General features: G+C 35.3%; 1 protein-coding gene across 26 annotated transcripts in view; it reads left to right on the forward strand.

The window, feature by feature from the left end:
* The window catches only part of NRXN1 (neurexin 1), a 1,113,724-nt gene that overhangs the window by 948,117 nt on the left and 148,435 nt on the right, over positions 1-17,172 (forward strand). For all 26 annotated transcript variants that reach the window (XM_078056570.1, XM_078056572.1, XM_078056583.1 and 23 more), the window contains one exon: positions 10,329-10,500. In XM_078056570.1, coding sequence (XP_077912696.1) covers positions 10,329-10,500 — 172 coding nt within the window. The remainder of the gene's footprint in view (positions 1-10,328; positions 10,501-17,172) is intronic.

Genomic DNA, 17,172 nt, shown 5'->3' on the forward strand with positions numbered 1-17,172 from the left:
CTGAGCAGGGAGCCTGATGCGGGACTCCATCCCGGGACTCCAAGATCATGACCTGAGCCGAAGGCAGTCGCTTAACCAACTGAGCCACCCACTAGCCCCACTGACTAGTATTTTCTAAATTGTGTGTGTGCATGTGCACGTGCTACATGCTTAGCCATTCAAGTAGGCTTTTCATAGAGTTACAGTACCACTGAAGTGGGAGGAGACATGGAGGTTGCCTAATCAAGCAGTCTCTGCTTCAGTACAACCAATGGCAGGACAGTGTATCCCATAAGTGAGCATGATTAGATTTTAGAATCTTCTCTCTTAAGCCACCGGGTAGATAGATGCTCTGACTTTGGTCAAGTCTTGGCCCTTTTGAGCTTCAGCTTCTCAATTTATAAAATAGACATGGTGTTTCACAAGTGTTGTGAAGATCAGTGAGATATTATGTATCCTAACTAAACTGTAATGGCTATATAATTCAAGCATTATTTTAATTAACTTCCATCAACTTACTAAGGAGCAAAACAATGTTTTCCAAATGTAAGAATAATAATAATAGGAGCAATAATAATAATATAGCTCATTGGTGCAGAGTAGCCATAAGAGTGCTAAGAACTTTATATGCATTATCTCATCAAAAGGAAATTGTGGTGTGATGAAAATGTTCTGAAATTAAATACTGGTGATGGTTGCACAACCTTGTGGATATACTAAAACCACTGAAGCATATATTTTAAAAGGGCACATTTTATGATATGTGATATTATATCTCAATTAAAAAAAGAAAATTGTATGTGAAAGAGTTTTGGAAAATTACAAATGTACAAGTGGTCTGCAAAGTGCTGTGAAGGATACAATGAGGCTTAAGTCAGTATTTTTTCCTACTCTCAAGTTCTCTATAATATAGTTGAGACATTAAAACAGATGCATAATGGGTTAGCCTGGTGATGGGTATTGAGGAGGGCACGTTCTGCATGGAGCACTGGGTGTTATGCACAAACAATGAATCATGGAACACTATATCTAAAACTAATGATGTAATGTATGGGGATTAACATAACAATAAAAAATTAAAAAAAATAAAATAATAATAATAAAAAAAAAACAGATGCATAAAGACCAACACCTACAGAAGTACCTGAGGGAGGATTGTCACGCTTTCACAGAGTATTAGATACTTTGAGGACCAAGAGATGCGTGTAAGCCTTGAGGAGGGTATGTCACTGTCCAGGATATAGTTTCATGGAATCAAAGGAACTCTACATTCTGTAGAAAGGAGACAGATTAGAAAAGGCTTACTACCCTTAATGGAGATCGGATGGGAAAATGAAAATACTGTTTTCTTAGAATGTCTTACCCCTAAATGAGATCTTTCTGAAGTGGCATCACTGATGATCTCTCCCACTCCTGGTTCCCTGCTCTGTGGTGCTATGAATGTAATTAGCCAAAAAGAAAGATGCACTTTGGTACCACTGCCCTATTCCTGACTCAGTCCTGTGAGCATACCTTGGCTTCAAGATCTTTTCCCAGAATATGGACACCGTCGAAGTCATTCTTTTTTAGAAAGCCCCTCCACCATGGTCAGGTCCCAGCACTGATGTTTATTAGCATTATGATTTGGGACACGTTATTTTAACTCTCAGAGTAGACAGAAAAAAATAGCACTCAGCCTTCGGGTTGGCTGGGAGTTTTAAGTGATAAATCGTCTAGAGCTCGATGTGTTGCACACAGCGAGGACTCTGGGGTGCAGGCCCTGGAACAAGATGCGAGACAAAGGGAAGATATCTTCTGTGTCCCTGAGTGTCTTTGGTATCCACCAGCTGTATTACAGCTGTCTACATGCTAACTTACTCCTGCCACACATTCAGAGGCTTCTTGAGGCCCTTGAGAACCATTCCCCACAGTGCACCCTGCTCCTCCTTGCCACTCCCTCAACTGGTTTATGGGTGTAAATATTTGCATGCATGACTTGTCGTCTTGATTTGATTGAAAACTTCCTGTGGGACAGAGAACGCACTTTACATGTTTGTACTGTCTACACATTTAGCCCAATGCAAGATGCATGTCATATATTCCACTTTTTATTAGCTAAATGAATAAAAAATATTATCCAGTGGGAAAAGTGGGAGACAAGGCAGCAGTACCTTCTTGTGCTTGAAATGATGATGATGTGTGTGCATTTTATTTAGGGGGAGGTGGTAGTGCATTTCCAGCTCAGGTCCAGGTTGAGGGAACTAGAGCAAAAATGTATCTAGATTGGTAAACACAGTCTCTACCAGATAGGAAGACCTCTATTCTGTTTTACCTATTTTGTATGCATACAGATTGAAATAGATCTGCATCTGTAACATATAGACATCTTGCTTGAAGTATGCCCAAGATATCAAGTACACCATTAAATCATAATCTTCGTTAAAATAAATATTTTCAAGCGAATATGTGATTACAGATGGAATTAAAAGGTGCATGAAACGATGGTGCCACTTGCTAGAACTTTCAAGTTCCTTTCCAGTGTCATCTTCCATGTTTCCTTTTAACTTGGTTTAATAATATAATCCTTATTCAGAAATGAGCTTTTGTAAAAAAAAATCAGTAATTACCTTTGTCACTATTTATTTAATGAATCCATGGAAAGACTTCATTAAATTATAAATGCCTTGTTACTGATATTCTCATAATAGATTTTTGAAATTATATGTGAGCCAGTTATCTATTTCAAGGAAGATACAATGCTGAAAGATCAGTACATGTGCAGTGAAATTACTGCTGGTTTTGCTAATACAATATTCATGAGAATTTGCCAGAGACAATCACATTTAATCCCAGAGAATAAGAATTTGAAATGGATTCTTCTAAGTTGTAATTATCCATTGGCAAGAAAGTTTAGTGAGTTTTATTGTTTATATAATTGAAATGACTTGCTATTCTGTCAATATGGGAGGGGATGTATTTATTTATTTTATTTTATTTTATTTTATTTTATTTTATTTTTTTAAAGATTTTATTTATTCATTTGAGACACAGAGATACAGAGAGAGAGAGAGAGAAAGCATGAGCAGGGAGAGAGGCAGAGGGAGAGGGAGAAGCAGGCTCCTCGATGAGCCAGGAGCCCGATGTGGGGCTCGATCCCAGGACCCTGGGATCATGACCTGAGCTGAAGGCAGACGCTTAACCATCTGAGCCACCCAGGCGCCCCATTATTTATTTTAAAGAGAGAGAGTGAGTGCGAGCTGGGGGAGGGAGGGGTCGCAATCGAGGAGGGATAGAGAGAGAGAGTCCTAAGCAGACAGCTGAGCGCAGAGCCTGACACAGGCTCTGATCTCACAACCATGAAATCATGGCCTGAGCCAAAACCAAGAGTCAAGAGTCGGATACTTAACCACTTGTGCAACTCAGGTGCCCTTTTATGTGCGTTTTTAATTCATTTGTTTTCAGGGAAAAAATGGGCTCTATGGCTTGATGCAGCCTGGGTCGGGTAAATTATGTCTGATTTCATGTGGAGTCTGTTGTCTGAACCTACTTTGGTGGTATTCAGTTCTGTTCTAGCTGACTAGAGTTTGAATTCATGAAATATTAAAGGTTTTGGAAGTCAAAGGACCAAATCAACATATCCAGGAAAAGATGGACATAGATTAAAAGTCAGAAACTCTCCAAGCATCACCAAGCCTCATTGTTCCTTAATAGTTTTTTTATTATGTTACAAGAAATGAATCCCTGCAGAATCTGGGGATTTTTATATCCTAGAAAATATGCATTTTACATTTCATTTTGCTGAAAAAGTTACGGACAAAGTAAAGGGATTTTTTTTCAGTTTGTACATTTTATACCTTTAGCATTGTAATGCTTCTATTCACTGAACTTGAATCTCGTTAATAATTAGAACTCTGATAATAAGAGACTATTGTGGCCTTCCTATCAGAACAAGTAGGGAACTTTAAGAATTTCTTTCAGTCTTTCCTGGGATAAGAAACACGTCTGTAATAGAAGAAACCCTAGAACAGTGGACAACTCCAGAATAACAAATATCTTCATGCATTTGTTATGTTGAAAGGGCTGATTCCTACAATGCAACAGGAATATCTTCACGCACTTGTTATGTTGAAAGAGCTGATTCCTACAATGCAACAGGAATTTAAATCTGGTGTCCTGTGGAATATTTCTTTCTGACTCCAGGGAAGTCCAGGGAAAGTCTCAACACTACTTTTGCCACTCTTGGATAGTAAAAAAGTCATCCACTCATCTTTACTCATAGAAAGTAACTTGAAAAAAAAAAAAAAAAGAAAGTAACTTGAGTTCACTCCTTTGTAATAATAAGTACAATTTCAGTCAAAGCCAGTTTATTAGCCCTGCTTGGGCTGCCTTGGAGCTGCTAGTTGCACGGGATGAGGGGATGAGGGGATGGGGTTGTTTCTCCTCTTGTTTCAGTGATGTTTGCTTCTTTCCTTCCTTCCTGACTCCTCCAGACATGAAGCAGGAAAAAGAAGAGGAGATAAGGGTCCTTTTTGATCTTGGCTAATCCGACAGAAGCCATCTAGCTGGGTTTAGCCTATACTGAAAACTGACTCAGGGGACACTTTTAGGGAGCATTTTAGTGGGTTCTTTAGTGCTTTTAACCACATCATTGGACCTTCTTTACCTGCAATTCCCTTGAGGTAGGTAAATGCACCTCCTTCATGTGGTTATCTAGGATTTCTGCCTTAGTCCCTGACCATCCACCATTGCAACTTCAGGTTCTTTCTCTTGAGTTGTCTTCACCACTTACCACCCCCCACCCCATCCCTACCAGTGGCCCTCTCGGACGTGATACAACACAGTTCTGTGCTGGCCCTCTAACCCATGGTCTGTGGGCAGTGCTCACGTGTCATTTGTTCTAACAAGCTCTGATGCACAGGTGCAGTAATATGTCTTTGCTCTGGTATCAGAGCATCAGCCAACCACAGTCCCCTCACTTGATGATTTCTCAAACAACAGTCCAAACCCAGGAAGGAGCAAGTGGGATTGCTGACTACACCAACCATTGCCCCAAGTTCCAGGAGACGAGTTCAAACTTTCTGAGATGTTTCCTTGAAGTCACTTTCCCCTGCACTTGAGGTAAGGGAAAAGTAAACTTCCATACAAATCACAGCACAGCCTAGTTGTCTCCAAAAATCCTCCTCCAGTTATCCATCTCTTCTTGGCCTTTCTCACCTCTTTAATGATCTGAAAATAGGCACTTAATTCAGGGTCCCAAAAACAGTTGTCAGTGTTCTCCTTTGCAAGTCTTGTACCTTATTTTGTAGAATAGAAGTAGCAATCTGTTTTTTGACTTATTATCATCTCAAAATTGCAGCTGAAATTGAGAAAAAAATAGTCCATTTTAACATTCTGTAACATCTACAAATCAGTTGCTACTGTCCCCTATAAAATTATTTTAAACACATATTGATTGATACATATGTACATTCTTCAAAGCACAGTATGAGGCCTGGTGGTGCTCCTACTCTAGCAGGAAAGATAAAACAGTAGCAAAGGACACCTAGATTAACCAAATCTACTAACTGCAGTTATAGGATGACCCAATATTCCTCAAATTCACTACATCAAAAACTAACGATGTAATGTATGGTGATTAACATAACATAATAAAAAAATTTTAAAGTAAATAAATAAATACAGAAAAAAAAATCAGCCTAGTGTAATCATTAGGAGCACAAACTCTAGAGCGAGACTGCTTGGGTCTGAATCACAGCTTTTCTCTTTCTAGCTGTCTGACCTTAGCCAAGTTACCTAATCACTCTGCTATAGTTTCTCATCTGTCACATGGAGATAAAATAGTACCTTTCTCATGCGGCTGTTATGAGAAATACCAGCGTTAATATTTGTAAAGTCCTCAGAACACTATAAAGGTGTTTGTTAAATAAAGATAACAACAAATCTCTTAAATAAGGTTCTTAACTTTTCCCCCCCTGTGGAGCTATATCACACGTGTTAAAAATATATACCACGTGAAATAATTTACTGAAAATGAGCAAATTGGAATTCTACCAAAATCAGGAAATAATGATTGCTTGCACAAAAGACCTGTGCAGAAAAAAAATGTCTAAAAAATATCTCCACAGGCCCTTGCATAAAATTTTAGTTTTCATGAGAATCCTGCTGTTTGTTTATCCCTGGAATGATTCTACAGAAAACCCAAATGCCTTACAATGGTATATATTTTAAAAGAGGGATTATAAGAAATATGGTAGACATTAAAAATAAGTCTAGGGGAAAACAATACACCTGAAGTCTATGTAGCTTTTAAAATTGCTCTACTCTTTGATTTTGAGTTTCCCAAGAACCAAAGTTAAAAAGGAAATATGACTTTAAGTCATATTGCCCATCAAGCCCAAAACAAAATACACAATTTAAAGTCCATACTCACTTATTATAAAAAAGAGATCCTTTATAGATAGTAAGAAGCAGAAAAAGAAAAACGGGAACCTTTTGCATATCAATATGAAGGGTACAGCGAGCAAATGTCCCAAGTAACATCTTCAGATACTTCCATTTAGTTGATGCGGTTTTGTACAAGATTTTCTTAAAATAACTCTGAGTGTAAGCCGATGCCATATTCTTGCCACCTAGTTCAATGATGGGAATCCAGTGAGAGGTTAAGAGGATGTGGTCCAAATCTTCAGATTTTCTGATATTCTGATTATAAATTTCTACAGGAACGGATAGATTTTATATCCTTTAGACCCCTCTTCCCCCATGTTGTTCCTCTCAACTGAGGTTTGTTGAAAGATGAGCTGAAGACAGTTTGAGGTTATGTACTCTGAGGGGGACCTGCAGTGCGGGTATTCTGTGCACCTGATTAAGGGCAAATCCATATGCTTTACAAATCAGCTGAGCTCGTGGTCGAGCTGACGGCCCTGCTGTTAGAGAATGTTTCTCAGAAGCAGAGGACATAAGCACACTGTTCTCTTTGCTATCTCATAATATGACATTCTAGAGTTAACAGCTACAAACTTTGCATTTAGAATGATTTTAATGCTGCTTTGCATAATTCAGAGAGGAAGTTAATTGTAGATAACTGCATCTTGGCTTAGATAGAAACCAAAAATGAGGGACTGAATTCTAGTTCTACTACCTGTCTATTAAATTACCTGACCTTGAACAAGTCATTATACCATCCTGTGTCATAGTTTCATCATCTGTAAAAAGAAATTGAGTAAGTTTCAGGCTCTTAACATTTGATGACTGTTTTTGTGAATAAAGACTAAGAAACTGTACTCACTAAATGCCTGTCCGTGTGCCCCATAACCTTGAGAATGCTTTCCTCTATTATGAGTATTTATCATTTGGCTCTAAACAGACTTAATTGCTGCAATTTTACCAGTTATTAAAATAGATAATTTCAAGCCTTTTGAAGGGGGGGGATGGAAAGAGTGGAGTAAAGGAACTATGTTAGAGACATGACAGGATGCCCTTCCACACAGGCCGCTGTGCACCTTTTCTGTGGCAACCTCTGGGAGTTCTCTTGAAAGTGTTTTTATTGGCATATCAATCATCCATGAAAGAGATGCTCCAGATTGACCCAAATGTCAAGAATCTTGCTTCTAGTACATAAATTTTTCAAAAGTAAAATTGGAGAAAAGCAGTTGTTGTCTGAATCATGTTCTTGAACAAGACACTGTATGTAATTTTTTTGTTTAAAGTTGTGGTTTCCTAGAACAGGGACTAGGAAGGTGAGTGGGGGGTAACAACATGACAAGAGAAAATGCCTTGTAGAGGACCTAAATAATATATAGTTATGAAAAGAACCCAAGATGAACTTAACTGAACCATGACTATCTTGAGGGAAGTGATTACACACACACACACACACACACACACACACACACACGTGATATTATATATATATACACACACACACACACACACAAACACACACACAGATTTATCTCTGAATCTCTGCTTTTACTTTTTATTTAATTTATTTAAGCTAAACTGGAAAAAACAACAATTCACCCATTTCTTCCACCCCTCATCCCCTGCCTCTTGCAGTCACCAATCTATTCTCTGTGTCTACAAACTTGGTGTGTTGTTTGTTTGTTTTAAATCCCACATATAAGAGAGATCATACAGTATTTGTCATTCTCTGACTTACTTCACTTAGCATAATGCCCTTGAGGTCCATCTATGTTGTTGCAAATGGCAAGATGTCATTTTTAATGGCTGAATAATATTCCATTATATTACCATGATTTCTTTATTCATTCATCCATCTATGGATCTGTAGGTTGTTTCCATATCTTGGCTATTATAAATATTGCTGCAGTGAACACGAGGTGCATATATCTTTCCGAATTAGTATTTTTGTTTCCTTTGGATATATACCCAGAAGTGGAATTGCTGGATCATATAACAGTTCTATTTTTAATTGTTCAAAGAACCTCCATACTGTTTTCCATAGTGGTTGTACCAATTTACGTTCACATCAACAGTGGAAAGGGTTTTCTTTTCTTCAATCCTCACCAACACTTTTTATTTCTTGCCTTTTGATAATAGCCATTCAAACAGGTATGAAATGATATCTCATTGTGGATTTAATTTACATTTTCCTGATGATTGTGATGTTGAGCATCTTGTTATATACTGGTTGGCCATCTGTATGTGTTTGGAAAAATGTCTATTTAAATCTTTGCTCCTTTTTAAATTGGATTGTTTGTTTTGTTACTGTTGAATTGTATGAGTTCTTCATATATTTTGAATGTCAGCACTTTATCATATACATGATTTGCAGTTATTTTCTCCCATCCAGTAGGTTGTCTTTTCATTTTATTGATGGTTTCCTTTGCTGTGAAGTTTTTTTAGTTTGATATAGTCCTACTTATTTATTTTTGCTTTTGGTGTGAGATTTTAAAAAATCATCACCAAGACTGTTGAATCACAGACCTGTACCTCTGAAACAAATATACATTATATGTTAAGAAAAAAGAAGAAGATAGTAGGAAGGGAAAAATGAAGGGGGGTAGTTCGGAGGGGGAGATGAACCATGAGAGACTATGGACTCTGAGAAACAAACTGAGGGTTCTGGAGGGGAGGGGGTGGGGGGATGGGTTAGCCTGGTGATGGGTATTGAGGAGGGCACATTCTGCATGGAGCACTGTGTGTTATACACAAACAATGAATCATGGAACACTGCATCAAAAACTAATGATGTAATGTATGGTGATTAACATAATAAAATAAAATAAAAATAAAATAAAATAAAATAAAATAAAATGTCAAAAAAAAAATCATCACCAAGACCTATATCAAGGAGCATACTGCCTATGTTGTCTTCTAGGTTTTTTATGGTTTCAGGTCTTATGTTCAAGTCTTTAAGACATTTTAAGTTAATTTTTGTATATGGTGTAAGATAGTGGTCCAGTTTCATTCTTTTACATGTGGCTGTCCCATTTTCCCAATGCCATTTGTTGAAGAGACTGTTCTTCCCCCATTATAAATTCTTGGCTCCTTTGTTGTAAATTAATTGGTCATATATGTGTTGGGTGTATTTCTGGTCTGTCTATTCTATTTCATTGATCTGTGTATCTGTTTTTAAGACCAATACCATAGTGTTTTAATTACGATAGCTTTGTAATATAGTTTGAAATCAGGGAGCCTGATGTCTCCAGCTTTGTTTTTCTTCCTCAAGATTGGTTTGGCTGGTCAGGATCTTTTGTGGTTCCATGCAAATTTTATGATTCTTTGCTCTATTTCTGTGAAAAATACCACTGGAATTTTAACAGGGATTGCATTGCATCTGTATAATCCTTTGGGACATTGTAACAATATTAATTCTTCTAATCCATGAACATGGAATTTCTTTCCATTTATTTGTGTCTTCTTCAATTCATGTTATTAATGTCTTAAAGTTTTCAATATACAGGTCTTTCACCTCCTTGGTCAAATTTATACCCATGCATTTTATTCTCTTTGATATAATTGTAAATGGAATTGTTTTCTTAATTTCTCCTTCTGATAGTTCATTATGAGTGTAAAGAAAAACAAGAGATTTTTGTCTATTGATTTTGTATCCTGAAAATTTACTGAACTCATTTATTAGTTCTAACAGTTGTTTTACGGAGTTTTTTTAGGTTTCTATATATAATGTTGTATCATCTGCAAATAGTGACAGTTTTACTTCTTCCTTCCAATTTGGATGGCTTTTATTCCTTTTTCTTGCCTAATTGCTGTGGCTAGGAGTTCCAATACTATATTGAACAAAAGTGGCAAGTGTGGACATTCTTGTCTTGTTCCTTTACTTAATTCTTGTTAAATGCTGACTAATCAGTATAACTTCATACAACTTTTTGTCCCCTCCTCCCTTCCAGCACCAAGGAAAAATTGGAGTTAAATTTAATGTTGGAACAGATGACATCGCCATTGAGGAGTCCAATGCAATCATTAACGATGGGAAATACCATGTAGTCCGTTTTACGAGGAGTGGTGGCAATGCCACGTTACAGGTGGACAGCTGGCCAGTGATCGAGCGGTACCCTGCAGGTAAGCCAGTGACTGTGTACTGGGAGAAGATTTTATGGAAAGCAAACTGGAAAACAAAGCACTATTTTGCGTCCGTTTCACCAAATTGTGGGTTTTCTGAGAAACCATCAAGTATTTATTGGACTTTAAAATCGTGTGAATGTAATGCTATCCTAAACTGTTCTTGATACAGTGTACAAATGACATTTTATAAGAGAACTTGAAGGCACACAGTATCGTTTGCAAAATTCAGGACATCAGTGAAACCAGAAAAAATGCACACATAAAAGGCACAACATGTCAAAGCTCTTTTTACTGGATCTTTGCATTTGAACAAAGGAAAGGCTTTGTCAAAAGTAACAAAGTTAAAATTTAAAACTCAGGGAAGGAATATTACACAGTTTTCTCCAAAAGAAAATAGGACCAGGTGGTTGCTTTGTTGGTGGTACAGAGCTGAAACTCATGAAAGGTGCAAGAGGACCATGGGACAAACAGAGAAATAGTAAAGGAACAATATATAGTACTATAAATCACCAGTTATAAAAACATGTAACTAACTGAAATTTGTTTTCACTGTCATATAACCATATGGGAGTTTCACAAGGACTCTCTGACACTAGCATTACTCATTTCAAGTCTATAAAATGAATGCCAAGCTATTATTAAAATAAAAATTACCTTTTTCATTGTTAATCAGCTTTGTCAGTTCTACATTATTGAAACAAAAGCAATAGATGAGAAATTTAAACCAGTGTTACTTGGGGTTGCATATAGTCTCAATTAAAAAAGCATGTTGTTTTTAAGTAAAATACAAATTAAAAGTATAATGGTTATTTTACTTCATTTATTATCGTCTTTATATTTTAGTACAAAAGAGGTTACTAAAAACATCAGCTTCATTTCTCTCTGCTCCCCTTTTAGATACAACTGACTTGTACAACAGATTTATAGCACGGTATAAAGAAAGAATATAAAAAGAATTTTTCATTTTGTACGGTAAAAATGATTACCAAAATGTGCATAAGCCTCTGTTACAAGTTTTTGTTTTTTGGCAGAAATAATTTGAGGAAATAACTAACTTATTAAATAAAGATTAATTTTTCTTGGTACTAACTCACAATTAGGAACTGTCTAATGAAATATCTGTGTTGCCCTTCTGGACCTTTGTGGATTTAAAAAATATCTACATCTTCAAGCTTCATTTCAGACCTATTCTGTAAACCTGGTGCTCTGCAAATATTTGCTGAATTAAGTATAATAAAAAAATCCAGGTCTATGACAATATTCAGAAGCAAGCAACATTAATAATATGTCCAGTGCCCATTATAATACTGGCAAATAGTAGGCAGTCAATAAATATTTGCTGAATTGATGTCCTGGGAATTATCCCGATTTTACTCTACAGTTATGAGAATGTACACCTTCTTTTACCATCTGTAATAAGATGAAGGAATGGAAGATTTGGAAGGGAAGTAACTTAAATATGCACACAATGTCACACAGTCCCTGCTAATACCTCATTGCATTTATTGAAATCCTAATACAAAGGCATTTTTCATAAAAACTACAGCCTCAGTGAAGTTATGGAGAAGTAAACTGGTGAATTTCCTAAAATACGGATTAATCAATAACTGTTTCCTGAGAGGAAGTTATTGCCCTGGACACCATGAAAGATGTAGAGTAGGATAAGGTCTAGGCCCTGTCTCTGGGGGTGTTGTGTCTGTGAATAGTAGAGCTGGACATGTAAATTGACAAATCCCCTTGCTATTATAGTGTGGCAGTTGCTTCTTGAAGCCTAGCATTGTTTCACCAGTTAAATTGTTAAAATTATTTCATTTTAGTAACTTTTTACTCTTATCACACTTTCCGTACTGCTATCTGTAAGAACTCTGCTCTAGAGAATGCTAATGGTGACCTATGAGGGGAGAGAGGAAGTCACACTCTGAAGTTAGTTTGGGAAAATATGTGTTACTAAGTTTAAAATATGTATACTTGGACTTCATTAATACCTATTATGCATCTCTAAAAGAGAAATATAGTATGCATTTCCCAAGCATAGATAACCAGAATCTAGTTTTCTAATGCATTAAGGCATTTGGGTAAATATTTTATGTTTTTTAAAAAATTTCTATACCTCTTTGATATATTGTATCTGATTGGGAATCCTTTAATTGTGCACATACTAGATACCATGTACGAGGTACAGTTCAGAAAAGATATGATCTTTTCTTGTGGCAAGCCAGTGTTCAATTTGACTACTAGTAGCTGAGATTGGGGCAGTAAATTTATTAAGTCAACAAATATTTGTATATTTTTCTAGACTAATATTTGTTTAACATATACAGTGTATATTTACCAATTAAATGGATGCTCATTATAGGGAACAATGTAAAATATATTTAAAAATCAGAAGCTGGCAATATCATGATAATTAAGGAGTAAATCTTTAAAAATAGTTATTTTAGATGCAACCTATTTTATATTTAGTCAAAGATTCTATGTGCCCTTTCATTAAAAAGTATTTTCGATAATATTGATTAATCAAGAGTGAGCAAAGTTGCAGTTATTATGAAAGATACAAGCAAGAGTAAAACACAGAATCTGTCCTCAAGAATGTGAGAGCACTTGTGGGGAATTTTAATATATACATATAAAAAGTTAGTGATCGATATGTAAAGGACTCAGGGAATCACCATTGCTGTTATCAAGTATTTTATTAATCATCTGTTCTATGTGCATTTCAGCATGATGTTGAGATAGGAAATAAACCATGAAAATTTCAAATACCTTTTTCTTTTGGATCTTTATCTGTAACAATGCCATGAGGGCATAAGTCAAACAGAGAAAGACATGAATACAAATTTAAAAGTATATGTCATCTAGTTTAAAGTTTTTAGAACAAAGTGATTTTACGTATGAGTCAATAGAAATGTCTAGTATATCTCTTTTATATTGGTTTGTGGTAAGACTATTTTTATTTTAAAAGTTTTTTGTTGTTGTTACTCTTCATTAGAAAATCAGCTAGACTAATGCTTTTACCACCAAATCCTATAATCAGAGAAGCAGGAACCAACAGACTATATTTGGTTCCTTTTAAAGTGCCTGCACTGCAAAATATAGATAATAAGGATTGAAATTAGTAATTAAGTATAGCACTTAACCATCCATTATAGGGCTTTGTGGTAAGTGCTTTTATATGAAGCAATTCATCTGGTAGCAATGCTATACCTTTAATGAAAAGCACCTAAAGCATTGACCAGTGGTATTACCCAGTAATTGTCTAGAAGGCTTTCATAGAGAAACTAATTAGTAGAGGTAGATTTTATGCTCTTTTCAAGTATATGAAATATTCCTTTAACTCAAAAATTCATATTTTAGAATAAATATTCAATTTTCTGAATAGCAGACCCAATTTCCATTATTTTTTGTATATGGAGCAGTGAATAGGAATAATATTTTGCAAGCCATTTAAAGATGAGAAAGCCATTTATTGGTGCTTGTTAGTTAAAGCTCTAGAATATAATGCATCGTTAATCTCTGATTTGTTCCTAATTATAGTTATGTAGCAAAATTTCTCTCTCAACAAAAATAGCTTTTCTTGTCTCATAATGTTAATGCACGGAACTTAACATCATCTTACATGCCCAGTCTAAAGATTGCTCCAGGTAAATCACAGTTACCTTTGAAGATAAACCTTTGAGTTCATTTGTGTACCAGTGTGCCAAAAAATATCCTTTACACAAGGCCAAATATTCATTTTATTCCTGTCAAATTAACACATCAAATCAACAACTGTTTAGAGGATACGTACTACATTAAAGGGACATACGAGGCTTACCATCTGGTTACAGAGATACGTAAGAAGTGTTGGAGATTAAAAACATACTATGTGAGAAAATACAAGAGTTATCATATAATATTTGGTTAATTTCTGATTAAGAAATACCAAAAAAAAAAGGAAAATATGTTCCAAGGAAGAAGCAGCCATTTTGAGTAAGTGGTCTAGTAATAATATGAAAAAAATAGGAAACTTGATTTGGGTCTTGAAAGGCTAGATTTTTATTTAGAGGATGGCATGCATTTATGTTAATGAGACTAGCAGGAAAAGATAGAGACAGAACATATTTAGAAAGTTATTAAATAGTCCAGATATCAAAAGATACCCTAAAGTAAGGAGATAGAAAACAGAGAATTAATACAGAATCCAGTAGAAGATCTGGTCTTCGATTGAATAGGAGAGTCATTTTTACTTTTTAATCTGTCTGTCTGTCTCTCTGTCTTTCTCACCAGCAATTTTTCAACATTCTGTTGCTGCAGTGTGTCATCAGACTGCACCAAGTAACAATGAAATGAAAACCTGTGGTAGGAATGAATAGAGAAGTCAGAGACATGGTTCTCCCTTGCTAAGAGTTTAGACTTTTGGGGAGACAAGAAGGATTCAGAAAAGTTGACTAGTGTCAAATAAAATGGGTCAACTTCAAAATTACTAGTGAAGAGTGTAATTGATACAGAGTTTTTAAAAAGGAGAAAATGGTGGTCTGTGATGATTTAACAAAGAAGATCATTTAGGAATAGGAAAATTTGAAAGAAAGAGTGGAATAGCCCAAGGAAAGACTCTATAGAGATGGTGTCAATATTTTTCACATGATTATTCAGTTTGGCTCAAAGATCTTATGTGTATTATCTCAAACCTTGACTTTGTTTTCATCTTCAAAAATTGGTAAAACATTTCAGAGCTCAGGAAAGTCATAGTGATGATGTCCCTTTAAATTCTATATACTTAGTTTAGATTGATTGATTGAATTTTAGTTTAAGTCATCAGTAATTATTGACTATTTGAGCTATTCCATCATTTAAAGATTCCTAGTTGGCACTAAGTGTTGGTCGGTTTGATGATCTTGGTGTTTTTATTTAGCTTTAACAGAATTTTTGCTATGTATGATGTAATTGAAAAAATCTACCTCATTTGTGATCATAGCATTTGAAGGAGACAAGGAACTTCAAAGATCTTCTATTCCAGTTCCTTCATTTTTCAAACAATAAAATGGAACCTTGGAGAGGCTAGTGGATTTAATCAGAATCACTGTGCTAATTAGTGGTAAGGTCAAAATTGTACTTGGGAACTCTTGTTTGCCAGCTCTGTGTACCTTACTTTATACTTTTTGGAAGACAAAAACCAAGAGAAATCATTAGATGTATACTTTAATGTAGCAAGGTATACTCTTCATAGCTAAATATGAAGACTTACACGATTGGTCATAATTGTGTATATTGGTCCATGTCACAGTCTATTACTTCTGCTGACCAACACAGACGCATATACACACAAATCTTATGAGTGCTAAAAAATAATAACACATGGAACAATAATTTTCTTAGAGAAACCATAGTTATTTTGTTATCACTCAACTTTGGGGTCAGTAATACTCATTAGTAAGCACTGATTATTTTTTAACCTCACTTTTAAAGCATTATTAGCAAATTAAGTAACCCATTATGAATCATCACTGTTTTACTGTTCCTGCAGCACTCAACCTTTAAGTTAACATGATTTCAAACTTTATGTATTTATTCATTTGCTATATTTATTTCTCAGTTGATTTCAGTAGCCAGAAGAGGAGTGCGTCATTAGAGGATTCAGGTGTTAGAGATCCTTAAGGATTATTTGGGAGAAAAACTGTACCTTAATAGATTTGTCAGATGTCTTAGTTAAATGTATTAGATATGGGAAATGTTTGAGTGAATTTTGTTTCCCTTCTACAAAAAGTAATGCAGTGAAAATATAACTTTCTTATGGAAAATGATAAAATCATAGAGAAGACTCGAATCATTCTTTGAGTAAACAACCAGTTTTTGGTAGAGTCCAACAGAAGACATGATAATCAGGACTTGTCACATAGTGGGCTACTTAAATAATTATTGAATGAATCCAGTTTCCTCATTCAGTTTCTATGTAAAAACATTGTCTTTTGCTCATCGTTTTTAGTCAAAATATCCTTATGTGCATGGGTGAATATTAATATGAATATATAATGTTTGGCTTCTATTGGATGTAGTTAACTGTTTACGAACTAAAAATTTCCAAAGTAAAGCTTACATACTATGAAATATCTGAAACTTCAAATACTATAGCTGTGTTAGATAGAATTAGTGACAAAAACTCTGACTTTTCCAGTGCTAATTATCTTCTTTCATGGTGCTCAGTTTTTCTGATGTTGGGGGCTTTTCTTGAGACTAACTTCCCTCATGTTAATAATGAACGTTTTATTCAGCAGTATATTAAATATACCAACCTAAAATGCCTAGCTTCAGGGAGATTGTATCCAAGGAGGTAGAAATGATACATTCTCATCCTCAGTCATTTTTATAGATTCTCCATGGCCTGGGGTTTTTGTTTTTGGTTTTGGGATTTTTGTTTTGTTTTGTTTTGTTTTAATGTCAGAAAGTTCTTACAGTTACTGTAAGGCAATCACATTAGGATTTTTAATTTTCTGACAAAGTAAAGAGAACATTCCTCTGATGGTTTGGTGGGCTTTGGCACCATTTATGCTACATAGGCTAACAAACGTAGATAATATAAATAAATAATAGCCCTTCTTCATGATTTCCAGATTTCCCCTTTATCTTCTTATTCCCCACTATTGTTGGCAATGTACAATTTTAGTACTTTAAATTCTATCATAATAAAATTAT

This window comes from Halichoerus grypus, chromosome 10, assembly GCF_964656455.1.
Source record: "Halichoerus grypus chromosome 10, mHalGry1.hap1.1, whole genome shotgun sequence".
Lineage (NCBI taxonomy): Eukaryota > Metazoa > Chordata > Mammalia > Carnivora > Phocidae > Halichoerus > Halichoerus grypus.